The 20,978-nt window shown below is 38.2% G+C and overlaps 1 protein-coding gene across 12 annotated transcripts in view; it reads left to right on the top strand.

Annotated features, from left to right (window-relative positions):
- SYNE1 (spectrin repeat containing nuclear envelope protein 1) overlaps positions 1 to 20,978 on the top strand; it is a 454,100-nt gene that overhangs the window by 256,408 nt on the left and 176,714 nt on the right. For all 12 annotated transcript variants that reach the window (XM_036871084.1, XM_036871085.1, XM_036871083.1 and 9 more), the window contains 12 exons: positions 323 to 588; positions 2,180 to 4,340; positions 7,401 to 7,738; positions 7,923 to 8,067; positions 8,734 to 8,952; positions 9,888 to 10,147; positions 12,145 to 12,310; positions 12,650 to 12,805; positions 14,966 to 15,118; positions 15,728 to 15,910; positions 16,649 to 16,786; positions 20,430 to 20,615. In XM_036871084.1, the coding sequence (XP_036726979.1) occupies positions 323 to 588; positions 2,180 to 4,340; positions 7,401 to 7,738; positions 7,923 to 8,067; positions 8,734 to 8,952; positions 9,888 to 10,147; positions 12,145 to 12,310; positions 12,650 to 12,805; positions 14,966 to 15,118; positions 15,728 to 15,910; positions 16,649 to 16,786; positions 20,430 to 20,615 (4,371 nt within the window). The remainder of the gene's footprint in view (positions 1 to 322; positions 589 to 2,179; positions 4,341 to 7,400; positions 7,739 to 7,922; positions 8,068 to 8,733; positions 8,953 to 9,887; positions 10,148 to 12,144; positions 12,311 to 12,649; positions 12,806 to 14,965; positions 15,119 to 15,727; positions 15,911 to 16,648; positions 16,787 to 20,429; positions 20,616 to 20,978) is intronic.

The raw sequence follows: 20,978 nt of genomic DNA on the forward strand, positions 1-20,978 counted from the left end.
ACTTTAAAAATTTTTAGAAAACTAAGGATGCACTTTAAGATAAAATATTAACTCTTTTCCTTAGTGGCAATAATATTGTTTCACATTTATCAGTTTTTCTTTATACTTTTCAAAGTAACACAAGAAAATACCACAGTACCCTTTGATTCTTAAACACTTGGAAATTTGTTCATAAGGAAGTATGATGATTTTAGATTTTCTCTTTGTCTCTCATTATACATTCTTCAATTACATAAAGTGTTCAGAGGTATTGTATCTATGTCTCAATCTGTATTTATTTGGGGGGGGGGTTATTCAACATTATTTTATTGTTATCCTTTAGGATTTTGTTAAGAAACTACAGTGCAAACAGTCATCAGTGACCACTATTACAGACAAGGTGGATGAGTTAACCAAGAAGCAGGAATCTCCTGAACACAAGGAAATAAGTCATTTAAACGACCAGTGGTTGGATCTGTGCCTTCAGTGCAACAATCTGTGCTTGCAAAGGGAAGAGGATTTCCAGAGAACACAAGATTACCACAACTGTATGAATGTCGTCGAAGTGTTCTTAGAAAAATTTACTACAGAATGGGATAACTTAGCCAGGTAACAGCAATTCTCCAGTGGGTCACCAAAATGCTAAGCCAGAAATTTCTTAATTTCTATAAAAATCAAAAATGTCTTTCTTACATTTTAAACATTCATTTTCTATCATTATAAATATTGATAAAACATTATTAAGAATCTGGTGTCATCTGTATCCATAATCATGATTTTCCTTGCTCAGTGTTAATTTAAGCAGTGAGTAAAAGGAAAATATTTGAAAATGGCACCATTTCTACCTGTGACCTCAAGGAATATTTCAAAGCTGTTATACTGTGAGTTCAAAGAATATCCCAAGAATATTTCTAGTTTTAATTACCAGTTATGGGACTATCATCTATGATTTCAGGACATGAATCCTTCTTGAATCTATAGTTCCACGGGTTTCTTGTCAATTCTGTAAAGTAACACATTCTGTGTAATTCAGTCTAGTTTTGTCTTGTACTTGTGGTATTCTAGAACTTAGTGAACAATCTACATTCAATTAATGTGTGTCTTATTTGATTTTATAGCAATTGAAACCCTCTTAACTTTTTCTTTGAAAAGGATTCCCTCTCTCCCACATACACTGAGTCATCATATGGAACTCTTTCTATGCTCTGATCACTATAATTGTTAAAACCTGTACTTCTTCTGCCCAGATTTATCAATTTGTAGCAATTAAAACTGAAAACATTATTCTAGCTGTAGTTAAATCGTTAAATCATGGGGTTTTTTGGTTTGGGGTGTTTCTTTTTTGGAGGAGGTACACTACTTTCTGATTTGTTTACTTTTTCTTGATGCTCAGCATTTTACTAATCTTTGGGATAAATCCAATATCAGCAAAAACCCATATTTCAGACGGACAATAGGCACCTCCATCTGGTTAACCCACAAACACCTCAGATCTAATATGTCCCAAACAGAACTCATCATATGGCCTCCCAACACTCTTCCTCATACTTCAGAACTAATCGTTTTGTAAGTGAAAAAGACTCTAAGATTGAATTTTCTCATATGTGTTTTGTAGTCAAAGGGATGAGAATTCTTTGCATTTCACAGTTATTTCGAAAGATTTCTAACGATAAACAGAAAATATCTAAGTTCCACACATGAGCAGCTGTTAGAGCCATTGGTTATTTCTTACACATGGTATACCATCTAGCACTGGATTGTTTACTGGAGCTTCTTCTCACAGGAAAGCACATAAATCACAGATCACTTAATTTCTCTAAGTGCCTTTCAAGAATGCAGTAGATCAGTGTTTCTCAATATTTAGTGTTTCCTCAAATCATCAAGGGAACTTGTTAATATGCAGATCCTGCTCAGTTGCTAAGAGTCAGAGGAAGAAGCTAAAAAGTACATGTCAGACGTGATGGGAGGGCAGTCTTAGCTAGAAGAAGTATCTGGGCAACCTATCTTGGTTCAACTTCTGCTATGGAAATATATGGGTCTTACGTTCCATAATAATTATAGCATTTCTGTCGATAAGCCATGAATTGAACCACTCTAAGCTAAGAAAGAAGATGGTGATATGCACTTTAACATGATATGAACAAACACAGATATTAACTAAAGTTAACTTGATTTTATGTCTTTTAATATATACATATAGATCTGATACAGAGAGCACAGCCATCCACCTGGAAGCTTTGAAGAAGTTGGCAATGTCATTGCAGGAGAGGAAGCAGGCTGTTGAAGATCTGAAAGAGCAAAAGCAGAATATGATAGACCATCTGAATGTAGATGACAGAGAATTAGTCAAAGAACAGACGAGTCACCTTGAACAACGCTGGTTTCAGCTTGAGGACCTTGTTGAAAGGAAAATCCAAGTGTCTGTCACCAACCTGGAGGAGTTAAATGTGGTCCGGTCCAGATTTCAGGAGCTGATGGACTGGGCAGAAGAGCAACGACCCAACATTGCTGAGGCTCTTAAGCAGAGCCCCCCGCCTGCCGTGGCTCAGAACCTTCTCATGGATCACCTTGCCATTTGCAGCGAACTGGAGGCCAAACAGATGCTCCTGAAATCACTCCTGAAGGATGCTGATAGGGTGATGGCTGATCTTGGCCTCAATGAGAGGCAGATAATCCAGAAGGTACTCTCTGATGCCCAAAGGCATGTGAATAGTCTCAGCGACTTAGTGGGCCAGAGACGAAAGTACTTAAACAAGGCTTTGTCTGAGAAAACCCAGTTTCTAATGGCAGTGTTCCAGGCGACCAGCCAAATTCAGCAACATGAGCGCAAGATAACGTTCCGTGAACATATCTGCCTGTTACCGGATGACGTGAGCAAACAAGTGAAAACATGCAAGAGCGCACAAGCCAGCCTGAAGACTTACCAAAATGAAGTCACGGGACTTTGGGCCCAGGGTCGCGAATTAATGAAAGGGGTCACAGAGCAGGAAAAGGGCGAGGTACTGGGGAAGCTTCAGGAATTGCAGAGTGTCTATGACACCGTTTTACAAAAGTGCAGCCATCGGCTACAAGAACTAGAGAAAAATTTGGTTTCTAGGAAGCATTTTAAGGAAGATTTTGATAAAGCTTGTCACTGGCTAAAACAAGCAGATATTGTTACCTTTCCTGAAATCAACCTAATGAATGAGAGTGCTGGGCTGCATACACAACTGGCCAAATACCAACACATTCTGGAACAATCTCCAGAATATGAAAATCTCCTACTTACGCTACAGAGAACTGGACAGGCCATACTGCCGACGCTGAATGAAGTCGATCATTCCTACCTCAGCGAAAAGCTGAATGCACTGCCCCTGCAGTTCAATGTAATTGTCGACTTGGCTAAAGACAAGTTCTATAAAGTCCAGGAAGCAATTCTGGCTCGGAAAGAATATGATTCCTTGATCGAGTTGACAACCCAGTCTCTGTGTGAACTCGAAGACCAGTTCTCCAAGGTGAGCCAGGTCCCCAGCGACCTGAGTGTTGAAGAGGCTCTGTGTCTTCAGGATGGTTGTCGAGCCCTTGGGGGAGAGGTGGCAGCCCTTGCACAAGCAGTGGATGAACTGAACCAGAAGAAAGAAAGTTTTCGCAGCACAGGGCAGCCATGGCAACCAGACCAGATGCTGCATCTCGTCACCCTGTACCACAGGCTGAAGCGACAAACAGAACAAAGGGTGAGCTTATTAGAAGACACCACCAGTGCTTATCAAGAGCATGAAAAGATGTGCCACCAGCTAGAGAAACAACTAGAGGTTGTGAGAACGGAGCAGGCCAAGGTGAACGAGGAGACGCTTCCTGCAGAGGAGAAGCTCAAAGTGTATCACTCCCTGGCGGGAAGCCTCCAGGATTCAGAAATTCTTCTAAAACGAGTGACTGTGCATCTCGAAGATCTTGTTCCGCATCTTGATCCCTCAGCTTATGAGAAAGCCAAGCATCAGATCCAAGCCTGGCAAGAGGAGTTAAAACTGCTGACTTCCGCCATTGGCGTGATGGTGATGGAGTGTGAGAGCCGCATGGTGCAGAGCAGAGACTTCCAGACGGAGCTGAGCCGCTCCCTGGTCTGGCTGCGGAGCGTGGAGACAGCGCTGAGTGGGCCACTGTGCCTGGACCTGAACCTGCGGGATGTCCAGGAGGAGATCAGAAAGGTCCAAATCCATCAGGAGGAGGTGCAGTCCAGCCTGAGGATAATGAATGCACTAAGTAACAAGGAGAAGGAGAAGTTCACGAGAGCCAAGGAGCTGATCTCTGCCGACCTACAGCGCACACTAGCAGAGCTCTCTGAGCTGGACGGGGCCCTGCAGGAAGCTCTCCGCACCAGACAGGTCGGTACCACAGGGCTTCCCCTTTCTTTTTTCCACTTGCTTCTTTGTAAATAGGTGTGAGAATTTTCTTTGGTTTTGAATTTTTTGTTTAGAATTGCTTCCTTAAATATTTCTTTTTTGGCTGCTACATGGAATCATCTTCAGTTGTGACTTAAAAAGATGCTTTTATTGTTTATGCTCATGGTATTCATTTCATGCGATTTTCATGTTGACTTGACTTTAGTTTTAATACAGGGACAGCTCAGTTGTCGCTCTCCTTTAGGAGAGATAATAAATGATAGCACTAGTATAATTAATACCATATGTGAGGAATTAATAATAAAATTCATTCATTAGCAATGAATAAGTAGTGATGCTTTTTTAAAAACAATGTGAAACCTGGCATTTCTAAGCTTAGTACTGGGTGAAGAGTCTCCAAATGGAGAGAGGCAGGTGGGTGATGCAGTCCTGACCTGATGCTGAGCCAGGCTTTCTTGTGGGGTCTCCCATCAGTTGCCCCATCTCTCCACCCCTTCCTCAGGGAGGAGTGCTTCCTCTTCTCTGGCTTGCCTGAAGCACAACAGAAGCAAGACTAGAATATCCATCATGACTTGTCTTGAAGATAACAAAGAAATGAGAGCATGCCCAGAACTTCCCAGCTTAGCCTCCTAATTGCGGCTTGTTCTGGGGCTCTGTGCATTCAAAACTAAGAGAGATACAACAGTGCCCAGAGGTGTACTTACTTTAATCCCTTGACCCTTTTTCTCCACATCTGTCCCTCTGATTCTATGGGATTTCAACCAGCCGTTTAAGTTAAGGACAGCCTTCCTTAGGATAATATAGTAACTATAGCTTTGGAGTAAAGCACACCTGGATTTTAATCTCAGTTATTTGATCTTGAGCAAATTACTTACGTCCTGTAAGTCTCAGTTTTCTCTGTGGAAGAGGGATAATAATATCTCCCTCTTCAGATTTATATTCTTAGTGCAGGGTCTGATGTAGAGGTCGCCCCCGATGACTCTTAGCTATCATTTAACTTTATTTTTCACATAGATTAAGGTTAACACTAAATCATACAATTTTTTAAAAAACTTAACATGTGGTTAAAATCTTAGTAAACTTCATCATGTAAAATTCTGACTTCTTAAACTAGAGTCTATTTAGTATATTTTTACCTTTTCATGTTGGTTCAGGCCACTGTTAAATTTTTTTCAAAAAACTATGTCCCTATAGCTGTAGAGATAGAGATAAGAGTATTTAACCCAGAGTGAAGAATCAAAACAGAAGTTACCTGGAATTTTCATTCTTGAAAAACATCTGTCATGTAAGTTTGCTTCTGTTGATTTGGTGATTTTTGAACCAAAATCTTGAATCTGCTAAGGTGTCCCTACTTCTGCCATCTTGTGATTGGTAGTCTTATTGATTGTCTTGGCCCAAATAACTGAAGGTCACGGTTCTGGTGGCATTTCTAACCTCCACCACTGATTCTTTGCTTTGCCATCCTCATTCTTTCCTCATTAAGTGCTAATCTTACAAGTACTTTCTCTACTACTTCTCTGCATCTTTGCTTGACAGTAATGGCTTGTCTTGTCCAGCCACTGATGGCCAATTAGAGTGTTTCCTTTCCTTCTGGATTTGAATGGACTTCATTGCACAGGGGTCAGCTTTCCAATCTACAACTTTTCTATCATAGTCTCTATGCAAGACTTACAGGCTACTATTTCACTACCAGAAATCACTATTTAGTCTGGTAAATGCCGTTTTGGAAGTTTGGTGTTATTTCACTCCCTTTTTTCCCCTCCAGCTTTATTGAGGGATAATTGACAAAGAAAATGGTAAGATATTTAAAGTGTACAATGTAATGGTTTGATATATGTATACATTGTGAAAGAAGTCCTTCTTCAAGTTAATTAACAAGTTAACACATCCATCACATCACATATTTATCTCTATTTTTTTTTTGGTGAAAACATTTAATTTCTACTTTTTAGGCAAATTTCAATTATATGTTACACTGTTGTCAGCTGTAGTCACCAGGTTACACATTAGATCCTCAGAGCTTATTCAACCTAAAACTAAAAGTTTGCACCTTTTTTTTTTTTTTTGGCTGCACCACACAGCTTGTGGGATTTTAGTTCCCCGACCAGGGATTGAACATGGGCCCTCAGCAGTGAGATCGTGGAATCTTAACCCCTGCACCACCAGGAATTTCCGAAAAGTCTGCACCATTTTACCAACCTCTCTATTTTGTTCACCCTGCAGCCCCTGGCAACCAGTTTTCTACTCTAAGTTTCTATGATTTCAGCTTTTTCTTTTTTTCTTTTTTTTAGAGTCCATATGATACTTGTGAGACCATGTGATATTTGTCTTTTTCTGTCTGGCTTATTTCACTTAGCGTAATATCCTCCAGGTTTGTCCATGTTTTTGGAAATGACAGGATTTCCTTCTTTTTTAAGGCTGAATAATATTCCAGGGTGTGTTTTTTTTTTTAAATTTATTCATCTGTGGATGGACACTTAGGTTGTCTCCATACCTTGACTATTGTGAATAACACAGCTATGAACATGAGAGTACAGATATCTCTTCGAGATAATGATTTTGTTTTCTTTGGATAAATACCCAGAAGTGAGATTGCTGGATCATATTGGCAGTTAATTTCTTGAGGAACTTCCATGCTGTTTTCCATAGTGGCTATACCAGTTTACATTCCTACTGGTATTATTATACTCCTACCTAAATGAGGTATTATTTCACTTTGGTGAATATTCATTCTGCCACATATTAGTAAGCATTATATTTTTTCTTTAAAGAGAGGACATTTCAGAACCATCATAAATTTCTGTTCCATCTGTGTCCTTGTTTGTTTATTTTAACTGCAATAATAAAATTATAACAAGAAGAACAGAAGGGAAAGTGAAGGATAATAATGGATTGCACCAAAAATTTTTACCAGATTATCAATTCATTTATACACATACATCCATGTGACTGAAGACTGGAAAAGAAATGGAAAGCATAAATTATTTTTGGCAAACACATTGCAAAAGAGAGTTGATTATGTTTGCATTTGCTGTTTTTCAGGCTACCTTGACTCAAATGTATAGTCAGTGTCAAAGGTACTATCAAGTGTTTCAAGCAGCTAATGACTGGCTTGACGATGCTCACGAAATGTTACAGCTGACAGGCAACGGCCTAGATGTGGAGTGTGCAGAGGAAAGTCTCAAAAACCACATGGAATTTTTTAGTACAGAGGATCAGTTCCACAGCAATCTGGAGGAGCTCCAAGACCTAGTAGCCAACCTGGACCCACTCATCAAGCCAACTGGAAAAGAGGACTTAGCACAGAAAATGGCCTCCCTGGAAGAGAAAAGCCAGGGGACAATACAGGATTCACACGTCCAATTAGATCTCTTGCAGAGGTATTGGAGTTGTTTTGCTCTTTATATTCTAGTGAAATGGATTTTCACATGGAAAATAGGAATATATTAATGATATACATTATCGTTCAGTCTTTTAAGTATCACTAGACATATTGACATCAGAGCTCTGCATAGAGATGTGTGATTTTAATTTGCTTATTGACGTGTGTTGGATTTTTTCAAGATGTGCAGCTCAATGGCAGGATTACCAGAAAGCAAGGGAAGAGGTTATTGAATTGATGAATGATGCAGAAAAGAAATTGTCTGAGTTTTCTTTATTGAAGACTTCTTCCAGTCATGAAGCAGAAGAAAAATTGTCAGAACACAAGGTTAGTTTTATTGTTTTTTTTTAATATTCTTTCATTGTAACTGTAATGGGTCTTTGCAATATGATAGTTCCAGAAACAAGTCAATAAATCTTCATTTCCACCTGGGCTTTTTAAACACAAAAAGGATACATTTAACCACATTTCATAGCAGTTTTAACTTAATTAATGCAGTCACCTTTTCAGGATTCCTGTTAGAAATGCATAGCTAAGTTTAAAAAGACACATTCAGAGCAATTTGCTTCTGATAAGATGTGATACAGTAGATTTCAGTAAATACTTTCTGGTGTAACTTAGATTAATTCAATTAAAATTCAAAAATTAATAACTTGAGTCTCACGCATATCACAGCAATATAAGGTAGAATGTGACATACTTAAATATCAAATTCCATTCACTTATATTTTTGCTAGTTTTTAAAAATGGGAGAATGTCATCTCAAGCAGCATGTGAATGTTTGTTTCTAATAAATAAGTATTCACCTTACCTCTTTAAAAAAGCCAAGCCTAACTCAATTACAAATTAAATGTAAAAGTAAGAATTACCAGAGGAAAATAAACATATGTAGGAACATTTCCTTTTGCAGATAATTTTAGGCTTTACCAAAATCCATAGAGCTTTTGAAAAAAACCATCTCTCCCCTCAACCTCTATTCCTCTCCCCACCTAGGCTTTAGTGTCAGTAGTTAACTCTTTTCGTGAGAAAATTGTGGCCTTAGAGGGTAAAGCTTCAGAACTGGAAAGAACCGGAAATGGCACCAGCAAAGCAACCATAAGCAGGTCGATGACGGCTGTCTGGCAGCGCTGGACACGGCTCCGCGCTGTGGCCCAGGACCAGGAGAAGATACTGGAAGATGCAGTGGACGAGTGGAAGAGCTTTAACAATAAGGTAATCTCCATTACTGATGGGCTCAAAGTATTGTTTCCTTGCTGATGAGAATGTATTTTGAAAAGTGGTATTTTGCTCCTTTTTTTCAAATCGGCCTTATGAAAGTAAAAAGCCTTTTTAAAAAAATCTCTATTTCCATTGACTTGAAAACCAAAATATGAAATAAAATACATATGCAATGTGCAATTTGGTCCCAAGTCTGGGTCCAGTTATTTTAATAGGAAATAAACCAAGTAATCACATTTTGAAAGGAAGACAAGCCCATTTTGCCCCATTTGTGAAGCTCTTAGTGACACTTTCTTTCCTGGCCCTGAAAAAGTACAAAACACTTTGTCTTTGCCATGAAATAAGCAGGAATTTAACTCATTTTCCAAATCCTGTTTAATATCTTCCCTTTTAAGTAGGGTTCAAGTTTTAAGCCACATCTTCCTTTATGACTCAAAGGCACATATTCATGTTAGCATAAATATTGGAAAGAGTTTTTCTTTTATCTGTTTAGTAAAAGAAAATTTTTTAAAAAAAACCTTTTTCTATGTTATGAAATGTCTGATTGCCCTATTATTATTATATATTTTATTTATTTATTTATTTATTTTTGGCCATGCCATGCAGCATGTGGGATCTTAGTTCCCTAACTAGGGATCGAACCCATGTCCCCTGCATTGGGAGCACAGAGTCTTAACCATTGGACTGCCAGGGATGTCCCTGCCCTGATGTTATTCTGAGATTAAATCTTAAAACCCAGAATAATAGTGGTGGTCTTTCCTTCCATGTTAAGGAGATTGTTCACATTTTAGTTTCCTGAGATTTAGAGTTGACACCATCATCTTTAACGTGCTCCAATGCATTAGTGTCAAATTTGGCATTTATGGGAATTGCCCTCTTTTTTTCAGTTTATTTACTTTGAACTTCATAGTATGTACATTTGTCATCAGGTTAAAAAAGCCACTGAAATGATTAATAAGCTGCAAGATAAATTACCGGGAAGTTCAGCAGAGAAAGCCTCCAAAGCAGAACTCTTAACTCTTCTTGAGTATCATGACACATTCATTCTGGAGCTGGAACAGCAACAGTCGGGCTTACGGATGCTGGAGCAGCAAGCACTGAGCATGCTCCGGGATGGGGCCACGCCGTCCCCTGGAGAAGAGCCACCCACTGTGCAGGAAATCACGGCAATGCAGGACCGGTGCCTGAAGTAACTATACACCTGCTCTCATTCTCTGTTTCTAAACTTGGCCATGACCCAAAGGGACAAATGTGGTATTAAGAGTCTGGGGGTGCTCCCCCCAGACCACCTTAAAAATGTGGGGCTCTGTTCCTGTCATCCTTGCTATCTAGTACATATCTAGTCGTATTTAGAAATATAGTAACGAACCAGATGCAATCTCTGCCTTCAGGTAGTTTACAGTCAAGCAGCAGAGGTAGACAACTAAAGATGCCTTTTAGGTGGAGCGTGGGAGGGGCACTAAGGGAAATCAAAGCAGAGGCAACTAATCTAGGAGAGGAGTCAAGGAAGGCTTCTCTTCAGAAGGGGTATTTAAGCTAAAGACTAAGCAGGCTTGAGCCAGCCAGTGAGGTGGAAGGAGAGTTCTGCAAACAGGGGAATAGCAAGTAAGAAAGCGTGGAAGGAAGCATGTCACCTCAGGGAACTCTTGGGTGATGGGGTGATTCATGAGACATAAAGCTTAAAAGGTAAACAGTTGGGGACTTCCCTGGTGGCGCAGTGGTTAAGAATCCTCCAGCCAATGCAGGGGACACGGGTTCGAGCCCTGGTCCAGGAAGATCCCACATGCCACGGAGCAACTAAGCCCGTGAGCCACAACTACTGAGCCTGTGCTCTAGAGCCCGCGAGCCACAACTACTGAGCCCACGTGCCGCAACTACTGAAGCCTGCGTGCCTAGAGCCCGTGCTCTGCAACAAGAGAAGCCACTGCAATGGGAAGCCCGCGCACCACAATGAAGAGTAGCCCCCGCTCACTGCAACTAGAGAAAGCCCGCGCAGCAACAAAGACCCAAATGCAGCCAAGAAAATAAATAAATAAATAAATAAATAAATAAATAAATAAATTTATTAAAAAAAAAAAAAGGTAAACAGTTGGGAGCTGTTGAGTACTTGGTTTTGATAAATCTTGATAACTCATTGGCTAAATTGGATGACACATAGATTAGAGCAAGGATGATACCAAAGTCCAGGTAAATAATAGTCATTTACTGATAGTGAACTTAGAGAAAGTTAATCTTTTATTTATTTATTTATTTATTTATTTATTTATTTATTTATTTATTTTTGTCTGTGTTGGGTCTTCATTGCTACACACAGGTTTTCTCTAGTTGTGGAGAGCGGGGGGCCACTCTTCGTTGCGGTGTGCTTCTCTTGTTGTGGCGCACGGGCTCAGTAGTTGTGGCGCACGGGCTTAGTTTTTCCGCGGCATGTGGGATCTTCCCGGACCAGGGTTTGAACCTGTGTCCCCTGCATTGGCAGGTGGATTCTTAACCACTGCATCACCAGGGAAGTCCCAAAAGTTAATCTTAATGATATTTAACCAGCCTGATTCACTTATGGGGCCAGAGAGGAAACGTCACTATGTAATTTAACTCCTGTATTAACTACTATTACTCATACATATCCTACATTCACCCGTCACTTGTAGATGAGTTCAGGATAATCCAACTCCACTTATTTAAATTTTGTTAACCAAATTTATGTCAATTCAAATAAAGACTTACAATTTGGATGTTGAACATTATTAATCATAAAATTTCCAAAGTTTGAGTCTTTATTTAAAGACTAGTTTCTAATAGTCACAAATATTCCCGTTACACATTACTTTTAAAGGCTGATGATTCTGCACCATAAGTAGATTTTCAAGGAGGAAATAAATAATCAAACAATCTCCAGGTTACTCTCGACAAGAAAATGAATTGCAGTTTAGTGGCATGAGAGTATGTCAGCTCTCAATTTTCCAAGGATAAATCATTCACTTCACATGATGTATTTTCTTCTGTTATACTTGAAGTAAACTTAAGTGTTACTGAAAATTATCTGGCAGTTTGGGGGAAGTGTCTTTACTTGGAAAAAAGATAGGCAGCTTCACTTTTTTAATGTCTGTTTTTGACAATTTGATGTCATGTATTGGGGGGGTTCCTTTCGTTTCAGTCCACATCTGCTTTCTCCCTTTATTGTTTCTAAAGCATACAGGAGAAAGTGAAGAAGAACGGAAAGGTGGTAAGGCAGGAGCTGAAGGAGCGAGAAGTGGTGGAGACCCAAATCAATTCAGTAAAATCTTGGGTTCAGGAAACGAAGGAGTATTTGGGGAATCCAACAATAGAAATAGATGCTCAACTTGAAGAACTTAAGGTACAAAACTCATTCCCTAGACCCATCATGTTAAAAAATTGTCCTGCTTTTAATCAAATGTATCTGTTTATATTCAATGAAATAACTGAATTAAAAAGTTTTAGAAATGTTTTCTATAAAAGACTTTTAGTATTATTTCATTGGGCTTTCTTTTGTTCTGTATAAAGTGGACATGCTTCTTATTGAGACTAAAGAAAATTTTGCTTTTTGTAAATGTGTTTCTCTAATTCCACACTTAATCATATTTTGAGGAACAATGCATAGCCTTGTCTCTGTACCCATAAAAATTAATTTCCTTATCAGGCTCCCAGAAATTTCTTATGTTGATCTTTTCTTCAGATTCTCCTAACAGAAGCCACAAATCACCGACAGAACATTGAGAAAATGGCTGAAGAACAGAAGAATAAGTATCTTGGTCTATATACTATATTACCTTCTGAACTCTCTCTTCAGCTAGCTGAAGTGGCCTTGGACCTAGGAACTATCCATGATCAGGTAAACCTACGGTCAAGAAAGAGTACTTTTCCACACTTTTATAGGCTCAGTACTCTTGTATGAGAGGTCGTGATTTTCACAATCCTGTCTTCATGGAAACAGAGTTTTAAAAAAAAGATCAGTATAAAATAATAATATTAAATTAGAGGTCTTATTCATAGGCAAGAAGCATATGAGAAGATATTAGATGTGAACAATACTGTCAAACATTAAAGATAATTTATCTGCTTCCAAAAGGAAATTACTCAAAGGAACAAAGATACATTTCATGTATTCAACAAATATTTATTGAGTATCCAGAGTCTGCCAGGCACTCTTCTTTTTTTGTTTCAGTTCAGCAAGATGTAGTAGGTGAAGATATTTGAAAAAAGGGAAAATCAGAGTTAAAAAAATAAGGTAAAACCAGGAATGAGGTTTCTACCCCAAATGCATGCTAAAGGGTCCTGTATTGTGTCTAGAGGAAGTCCTATCAGTCTAACTCTAACTTCCAAATAACTAAGGAAAGGAATGTGTATAAATTTTAAAATAAATCTTTTTTTTTTTTTTTAATTTAACAGATTGCTACATAGCCATTCATAGTACTGAATCAGAGGGATATTTCTATCTTAACTCCTCGTAAAGAACATACACTTTCATGTAGGGAAAATAGCTTCAGTAGCATTTGTATGGAAACATAATGGGTTTTAGGACCTTCTTGGTGGCCTAACACTAAAGCAGTTTAGTTAAAACTGGTCTACAGAAGATAAAGGGAGGATAATTCTAAACTACTACATGAAATGGAAAGTAGTATTGCATTGTAGAAACTATAAAACTATAAAATTCATGTAAGTGTGCTGTACCTTTTAGACTCTCCAGTGTATGAGGCAGTGTTTAAAAATTTTCATCAAAGTCTAATTCTACTGCATCATACTATTGACCTAAACTAAAATATTATTTTCTATTTTAAGTATTAAAATATTAATTTTAATACTAATATTTTACAGTATTACTTATTTGGTTTTTCTTCTTAGACATTGGAAGGTCTTTTGGGAAGGATGACTTGGCGAGTTCAGATCTTAAAAAAAGAAGTTCAAATTTCAGGGTTTTTTCCCTCTGGATAAATTTCCCTATAATAGAGTTATTCACATGCATTCCATTTACGTTAGCGCTCAACTCAAAATAATGAAGTCAAAAAAAGTACTCTTTTAATGGTGTATTTCCTCACTACTAAGGAGATTTGATTTGCTATTTTTATATATTACAAAATGATCAGCACAATAAATCTAGTTAGCATTCAAAACCATACATAGTTATAAAAGTTTTTTTTCTTGTGATGAAAACTTTTAACAAGTACTCTCTTAGCAACCTTCAAGTATGCAATATAAGATTGTTAACTATAGTCACCATGCCATACATTACATCTGCATCACTTAAAGAGGTTTTTTTAAGGCCTTTCATTTATACAAAGAAAATATTTCTTTACCATCTTCCCTTCAACATTTTATTATAAGCAAAATATGAATGTTATCATATCAAATCAAAACCATTAGAAACTTGTAAATATTAACTGTGATTTTTCATTTCCTTTCCATTGGACATGTTCTGTGCTTTTTTGTTATACAGAGGTTATTGGAAGTTAGAAAAAGAGTTAACAGATCATTAAGAGCTACTTATGAAAAGGTGCATGGACACAAATCTGTGTGCCTCCAATTATCTGGAATCGTCTTCCATTTTATGAAGAAAAAGGCTTAGAAGAGTTTGTATGTTTAGGGTCACAAAGTCAGTAAGTGGAGAAGATAGAATTCAAACTCAGCTATCTGCACTGCTTCCTGTAAACATCTGATGAGTGAATCACTGTACATGCATTGCTTGTTCCTTTGCTGAAATAGCAGCAGAAAGAGGTGCAGTTAATACGTAAAATGGCGGGAAGTAAGGCTGCAAGGAAAGCCATGAGAACCTGTAATTGCACGTGCTGGCTTGTTGAGGCACTTTGATGCCAAAGCAGTGTTGATGACCTAAAGTGTCTCATGGCACGTGCTGGCTTGTTGAGGCACTTTGATGCCAAAGCAGTGTTGATGACCTAAAGTGCCTCATGGCAATATCTGAAGATGGAGATATGTATTAGTATTAATTGTCCAATTTTTACCGTGGTTGATTTTGCTGTTTTCATTGATTATTTAGATCCAGGACAAAATAAAAGAAGTTGAACAGAGCAAGGCCATGAGTCAGGAATTCAGCCAGCAAATTCAGAAGATAGCCAAAGATCTCCCAACTATTCTAACCAAGCTGAGAGCAAAGACAGATAATTTAGTTCAAGCTAAAACTGACCAAAAGGTAAGGAAGGAGAAGTGGAAATACAAGGGGTGCTATTGAATGAATTAAATATTTTGAGTGCATTAGTTTATTTTGAAGATACAGAAAAAAAAAAAAAAAAAGCTTCCTTGATTAGCAGGCTTCATGAAAGCCAGAGAGTAAAGGCAGGCAGTAAAGAAATTTTGTAAATACAATAATATAGAGCTACTTATATCATATAATTTATTGTCACAGTTAAACTGTATTCATAAATATACATGCATATGTAGTGTCAAAGGACTAAATGATGGTTTAGGATTACAAGTATATAAATTTCAAAATGAAGGATGTTCTTGGTAGTTAAATCCCTGTTCTCATTTTGCCAATGAATAAAGTGACTAATCCTTTTTGGGTGGGACAGAAGGAAAATTTTAGCTCTCTCAGCCTCGTAGGAAATAAACACCAGGGTTACAAAACATCCTGCTCTGCCTTTTCAACTGAAGAAACAGAAATGAACTGATCATAGTTGAATTATTCTTATATATTTGGCTTTTACAAAAATCATTTAAAATATAATCCTTCTGATTCTGGAAAATCTGGAGAAATTTATTATCTATAGTCTAACGTTCTTTCCTTTTGATGACCATCCAGGTGCTAGGAAAGGAATTGGATGTCTGTAACTTAAAATTAATAGACCTAGATGAAGCAGTACAAAAATTCTCGGAACAGAATGGCCAACTGGGTAAACCACTGGCCAAGCAGATAGGAAAACTGACTGAACTTCACCAACAGGCCATTAGACAAGCCGATAACCGGCTCTCTAAGCTCAGCCAGGTAAGTTTTCCCAGCCGGTAATCAACATTCTCTAAAGCCAAAATTCAATTTTCTATTTTTTGCTTTTAAAAATAAGTGAAAAGATAATATGGACAATGATGAGTGTAATTTAAGTGTAGCTTATTTCATACCATGCCTGTATTCCTAAGATTTACATGTAAACCTGACTTTATTTTATATCAAACCATATTATAAATTGATTGACAAAGGTGTTCATATAAATGGACTTTTTATAAATAAGTAAATATATATATATGTATGTTTGCCTTTACTTAATTGGTTCAGGTCACACATCATCATAATTGTTGAGCATAGACTGAACTTTTGCAAATTGATTATGTTTTTTTCTGCAATCAGGGATGAGTTAAATCAGGATTTGCAACCAATAAATTATAATGTTGAAACCTATAATCCCCACCTACCACCTCCTTACTCAGTGAGGGTAGAATAGGAAAGGAGGGAGAGAGAAGAGCTAGATAGAGGAATAAGAGATAAGAATGGAAAATTTTTTTAAAAGATTATTCAAGCATAGTAAGAACTTGGACTTTATCCTAAAGTCACTGGGAAGTCCTTAATAGATGTTCAATAAGGAAATAATTTTTCATGATACCTTTAGATATCACAGATATCATAATGATCAATTCGTAGGATTATTGTATCCAAAGAGAGATCGAAGACTGATTTCTGTCTCACGAAGCAGAGTTTACATTTGTTATCTGAATGTTAATGACTTTTCAGGCAGCATCCCATTTAGAAGAATACAGTGAAATGCTGGAGTCAATTCTGAAGTGGATTGAGAAAGCTAAAGTCTCAGTACATGGAAAGATTGCATGGAATTCTGCAAGCCAACTTCGGGAACAATACATTTCACATCAGGTAACTTTGGGAAAATAGTTTTCAAAGAGTAACTAAGAGAGTACTTTGATTTAACTGGCTAGGCTGACAGAAAATTTAGAGGACCATGATGTAAAATTATTGTAGGTGCCAGGAAAAAAGAAAGGTAAGGTAACCCTAACAACTTGTCCAGGGGATTGAAAGAAAGTAGCTACCCATGAGATTTCATAAGACCGTATATATAAATAAATATCCTCCTCTGTCTCCCCTAGACTTTCCATTTCCCAAGGCCAAAAATAATCATCCAGATAGGACTCTTTTTTTTTTTTTTTTGAAGCTTCTTTGAAATAATTGTATGCAGGGATATGGTGGGAAATTCTTCCCCAGGAAGAGCTGTAGGGACAGGTGGAAAGATTATAGCCTCCAGACTCAGACTGATGGGGAAACCAAGTTCTGCCATTTAGAGCTGTGTAATTTGGAGGAAACTACTTTGCCTCTCAGAATTCAGTCTTATCATCAATAAGATGGAGATGTAAATGATATTCATACTGCAGAGTTATCATGAGGATCAAATGGTTTAACATATGTGCCATCATCAAGCACAGTCCCTGGCACATGGGTCCTCAGTCAGAGCCTCAATCTCATGCCTCTTCCTTCCAGCCCTTCTGCCTGGTCACAGTGGGCTGGCCTCCCGCAGGAAGTAGGGGTCAGCTGGGAATGAGTCCACACCACATGGGGGCCGCATTACTTCATTTCCTCTGAAGTTTTCTCTCAACCATATCATCCAGGAAATTATTTCATCCCTTTATAATTTAGGCTTGAATTAGATACAGATATCTAATAGCCAGTTATCTTGCAATCAAATACAAAATGGTCTTTATTTAAGTTACATGAGTATCCTCAAGTATTTTAGATTTTCTCTCTTTTATTCTGATTTATGTATATTCATGTCTTTTAAATGCATCCCCTTTTCCATTCCAGTTGACAGGGTTCTAGATCAAAGCCTCATTTTCTCCTTCTTGGAATGCTTTAACAGGCTCCTAATTGGTTTCCCTGTATTTATCTTTCTTCTCTAATCAATCCTGCACACTCCTCTCAAGAAATCTTTCTGAAACAACTACGGAGTTGTTCTGCCTGACGTTATGCATTATACATTAACAGACAAGACTTAAGTTACAATTGGTTGTAAACAATGAAAAAATATTCATTAGAAATCTAGAAATGCAAATTTAAAAGAGAGAGCATTTTAATTATCAAGTTAACAGTATTTTTAAAAGCTCATATTTAAGGAAGTGAGAGCTCTCAAACACTGCTGGTAACTTGGTTAAATCTCTTTGAAAAACAATTGGAAAATATATCATGATCATCAAAACATTACTACTCTGTAATCCAAAATGTAGGAAATATTTTATATGAGTATTAATGACTCTACTGGAATTTTAAAGAAAACTTAAATATCAAATAAGTTTTCTGAGTAAATTTTTGGATTTCATAAAATATAATGTAGTCTTTAAAATGACCAAGAAAGTAGTTTTTGGTTTTGTTTTGTTTTTTTTTAAATAGCTCCTGCTCTCATTCATTTATGTATTCAATAATCATTTATAGAGTGCTTTCCAAAGCTAGGAATTTTGTTAGGCATTTGAAACACAAAGGATATTCCCTGTCTCTGCCCCAGGGAGTTGATAATTAAAGGGAGAAAGGAGATAGAAAGACAGATCTAGACAATTACAATACAGTGTGATAAGTTCAGGGATTGAGAGCCCAAGATGCTGAAGGAACTCATGGGCAGGTACCCAACCCAGACTGCCCAGGATTTGAGAAGATTAAGGAAGGAAAAGGTGATTCTGAGCTGAATCCTGAAAGACACGCAGCCTACTTGTTGAGTTTTAGACAAAACCACATGTTGAAATCCCAGCAGTAGGAGTGAGGGGTGCTGTAGCTGGTGCACTGGCGAGGAGGTCTGCAGAGAGCTGGAAAGAGAGAGAAGACAAAGACAGATCATGGAAGCCTGTTAAGAACTTGGCCTTTCTCCTGAAGTCACTCTAAGCCTTGGACAGATATTCTGCAGGCAAGTGACAAGCTCAGACTTAACAGTTTAAGAAAGATGACTTAGAAGCCTGTGGAAAACAGATGGATGAAGGTAAGAGAACTAGAAGGTGGTTTCAGTATTCCAGTAGACAATGACAAGGCCTCTCTTTGGAGGCTGAGAGAGGACAAAAATCAAGGGGTATTACCCAGCAAGAACTCTGGACTTGGAGGCTCTTGGGTGTGGCTGAAAGAGAGCGAGGAGCCACGGATGGTTCCCAGGTTGTTTTGACTTGGGCAGTTCGGCGGGTTGAGTGCGTTGAGGGACACAGGAGGACAGATGTCAGGTATTGGTGGTGACCTCACACAGACGTTCAGGAGAAAACTCAGCCTGTTACACACCGTTCTGGGGAGTTCTCCCATGCCTGAAAACTGCCTGACTTTATCCAAAAACAACGCACAGAGAGAAAATGCATGTGTTCTAATATCAGGTGAAAAAGAAGGAACATTGTAGGTATGTTATGATCTCAATTACCTAAAATTATACCCAAACTGAACAGCAGTTATTGCTTAAAGTTGTCTCTGGGATATGGGATTATGGACTATTTTATCTTCTTTATTTTTCAATATTTTCTAAGCTTTGTAATATACATTATAACATATATAATGTATCATATGTTATATAATATATATGTAATATATGTATATGACATTTATTGTGAGAAAAAAGATGTACTTTATTTTTTAAAATAAGAATCTATTGCCTAAGAGTAATGTCCCATCTCCCATTTCTCCTCTTTACACATCACACACCCCAGGAACTGCACATTTTGTGCTCACTCACTGATGTGCCTTTGCTTATTATTCTGTCCCCTCAGCATAAAATGTCTTTCCTTTTCCTCCCCATCTGTCAGTACAAACATTCTTCTGACTCAGCTCAGATGTGACTCTCCCAGGAAGCCTTCTCTCAACCCTCCTGCAAGTAGTAGCACATCTCATTTCTGGCATCCTTAACCCTTTCTTCTTTCACTCTACTCATAAAATGCATATTATGTGCTTATTATTCTGTTTATGTTGTCCCAAGAGATGATACTCTCTTGAATGACAAGGGCTTTGTTTTATCCCAAGTTGTTTCTACCCCTTTGTCTCACTTAAAGCCAGTGTTTGTGATGCTCTTGTCTTGTTTTCATTTCTTAGATCCATATATGCTTAGGTCTTAGATACAGAATATGAGACCTGAAAAGCATCTCTGTAGTTTGAATATGAGAAAAGGGGGGCCAGTGACCTGATGAAGATACCCAATGCGTCAGAGCGTCACCACTGCTGGAAATACTCACGTCCTGACCCTCACCAGGGAGCCGCTTGGGGTGGCAGATGGAGCGCTAGCCTTATGGTCCAACACAGGTGGCCTCAACAGATTGTTTACAGCTCCTGAAATCTGATTGCTTTTTGAAAAGGGGGTAACAGGAAGTGGGGAGCAGGCACAGGGCTGTGAAGGTTAAACACAGTAAGACACACGACCTACACAGTGTGCATGGAAAATGTGAATTACGTCTCCTTACTCCCTCCCCAGTCTGATGGTCTTTACACCACACCGTATTGATTACCCATACCTCTCTGCCTACCTGTCAATGTCCTGAACATTGATAATTCACTCTAGACCATGCTAGAAGAATCTGAAGAGATTTACAACAATCTGGAAGTGATGACTGAGAAATTACAGTACCTCGATAGTGTGTACCATACGGAAAAAATGTCTCAGCAAGTAGCAGACCTGGGACGGGAGACTGAGGAGCTGCGGCAGATGATCAGAATTCATTTGCAGAATCTCCACGATGCTGCCAAGGTAAAACATAAAAATGTTTTTTAAAAAAAGTAATTTAAATGGAAAAGTCTATCATTAAAAGAACAATCGTGGTTGTATAGCAAACGTAGAGTGCTTACCTCTGATGAGCCTTCTTGACTGTGATGGTTATGGTTGTGTGTCTGATGCACAGTGACGCCAAACAACACCTAAACATGGGAGTTTGGAGCAGAGAAAGATTTGGGCCATGCAAGGAGACGGGTGGCTCATGCCCCGCAAAACCCCAAACTTCCTGCAGGGTTTCAGCAAAGCATTTTTAAAGGCCGGGAGAGGGAGAGGGGCGTCACAGGGTATGTGATCAGCTTGTGCACAGTTCTCTGCCTGGTTGATGGTGAGGTAACAGGG

The sequence above is a fragment of the Balaenoptera musculus genome, chromosome 12 (assembly GCF_009873245.2).
Source record: "Balaenoptera musculus isolate JJ_BM4_2016_0621 chromosome 12, mBalMus1.pri.v3, whole genome shotgun sequence".
NCBI classification, from domain to species: Eukaryota; Metazoa; Chordata; class Mammalia; order Artiodactyla; family Balaenopteridae; genus Balaenoptera; species Balaenoptera musculus.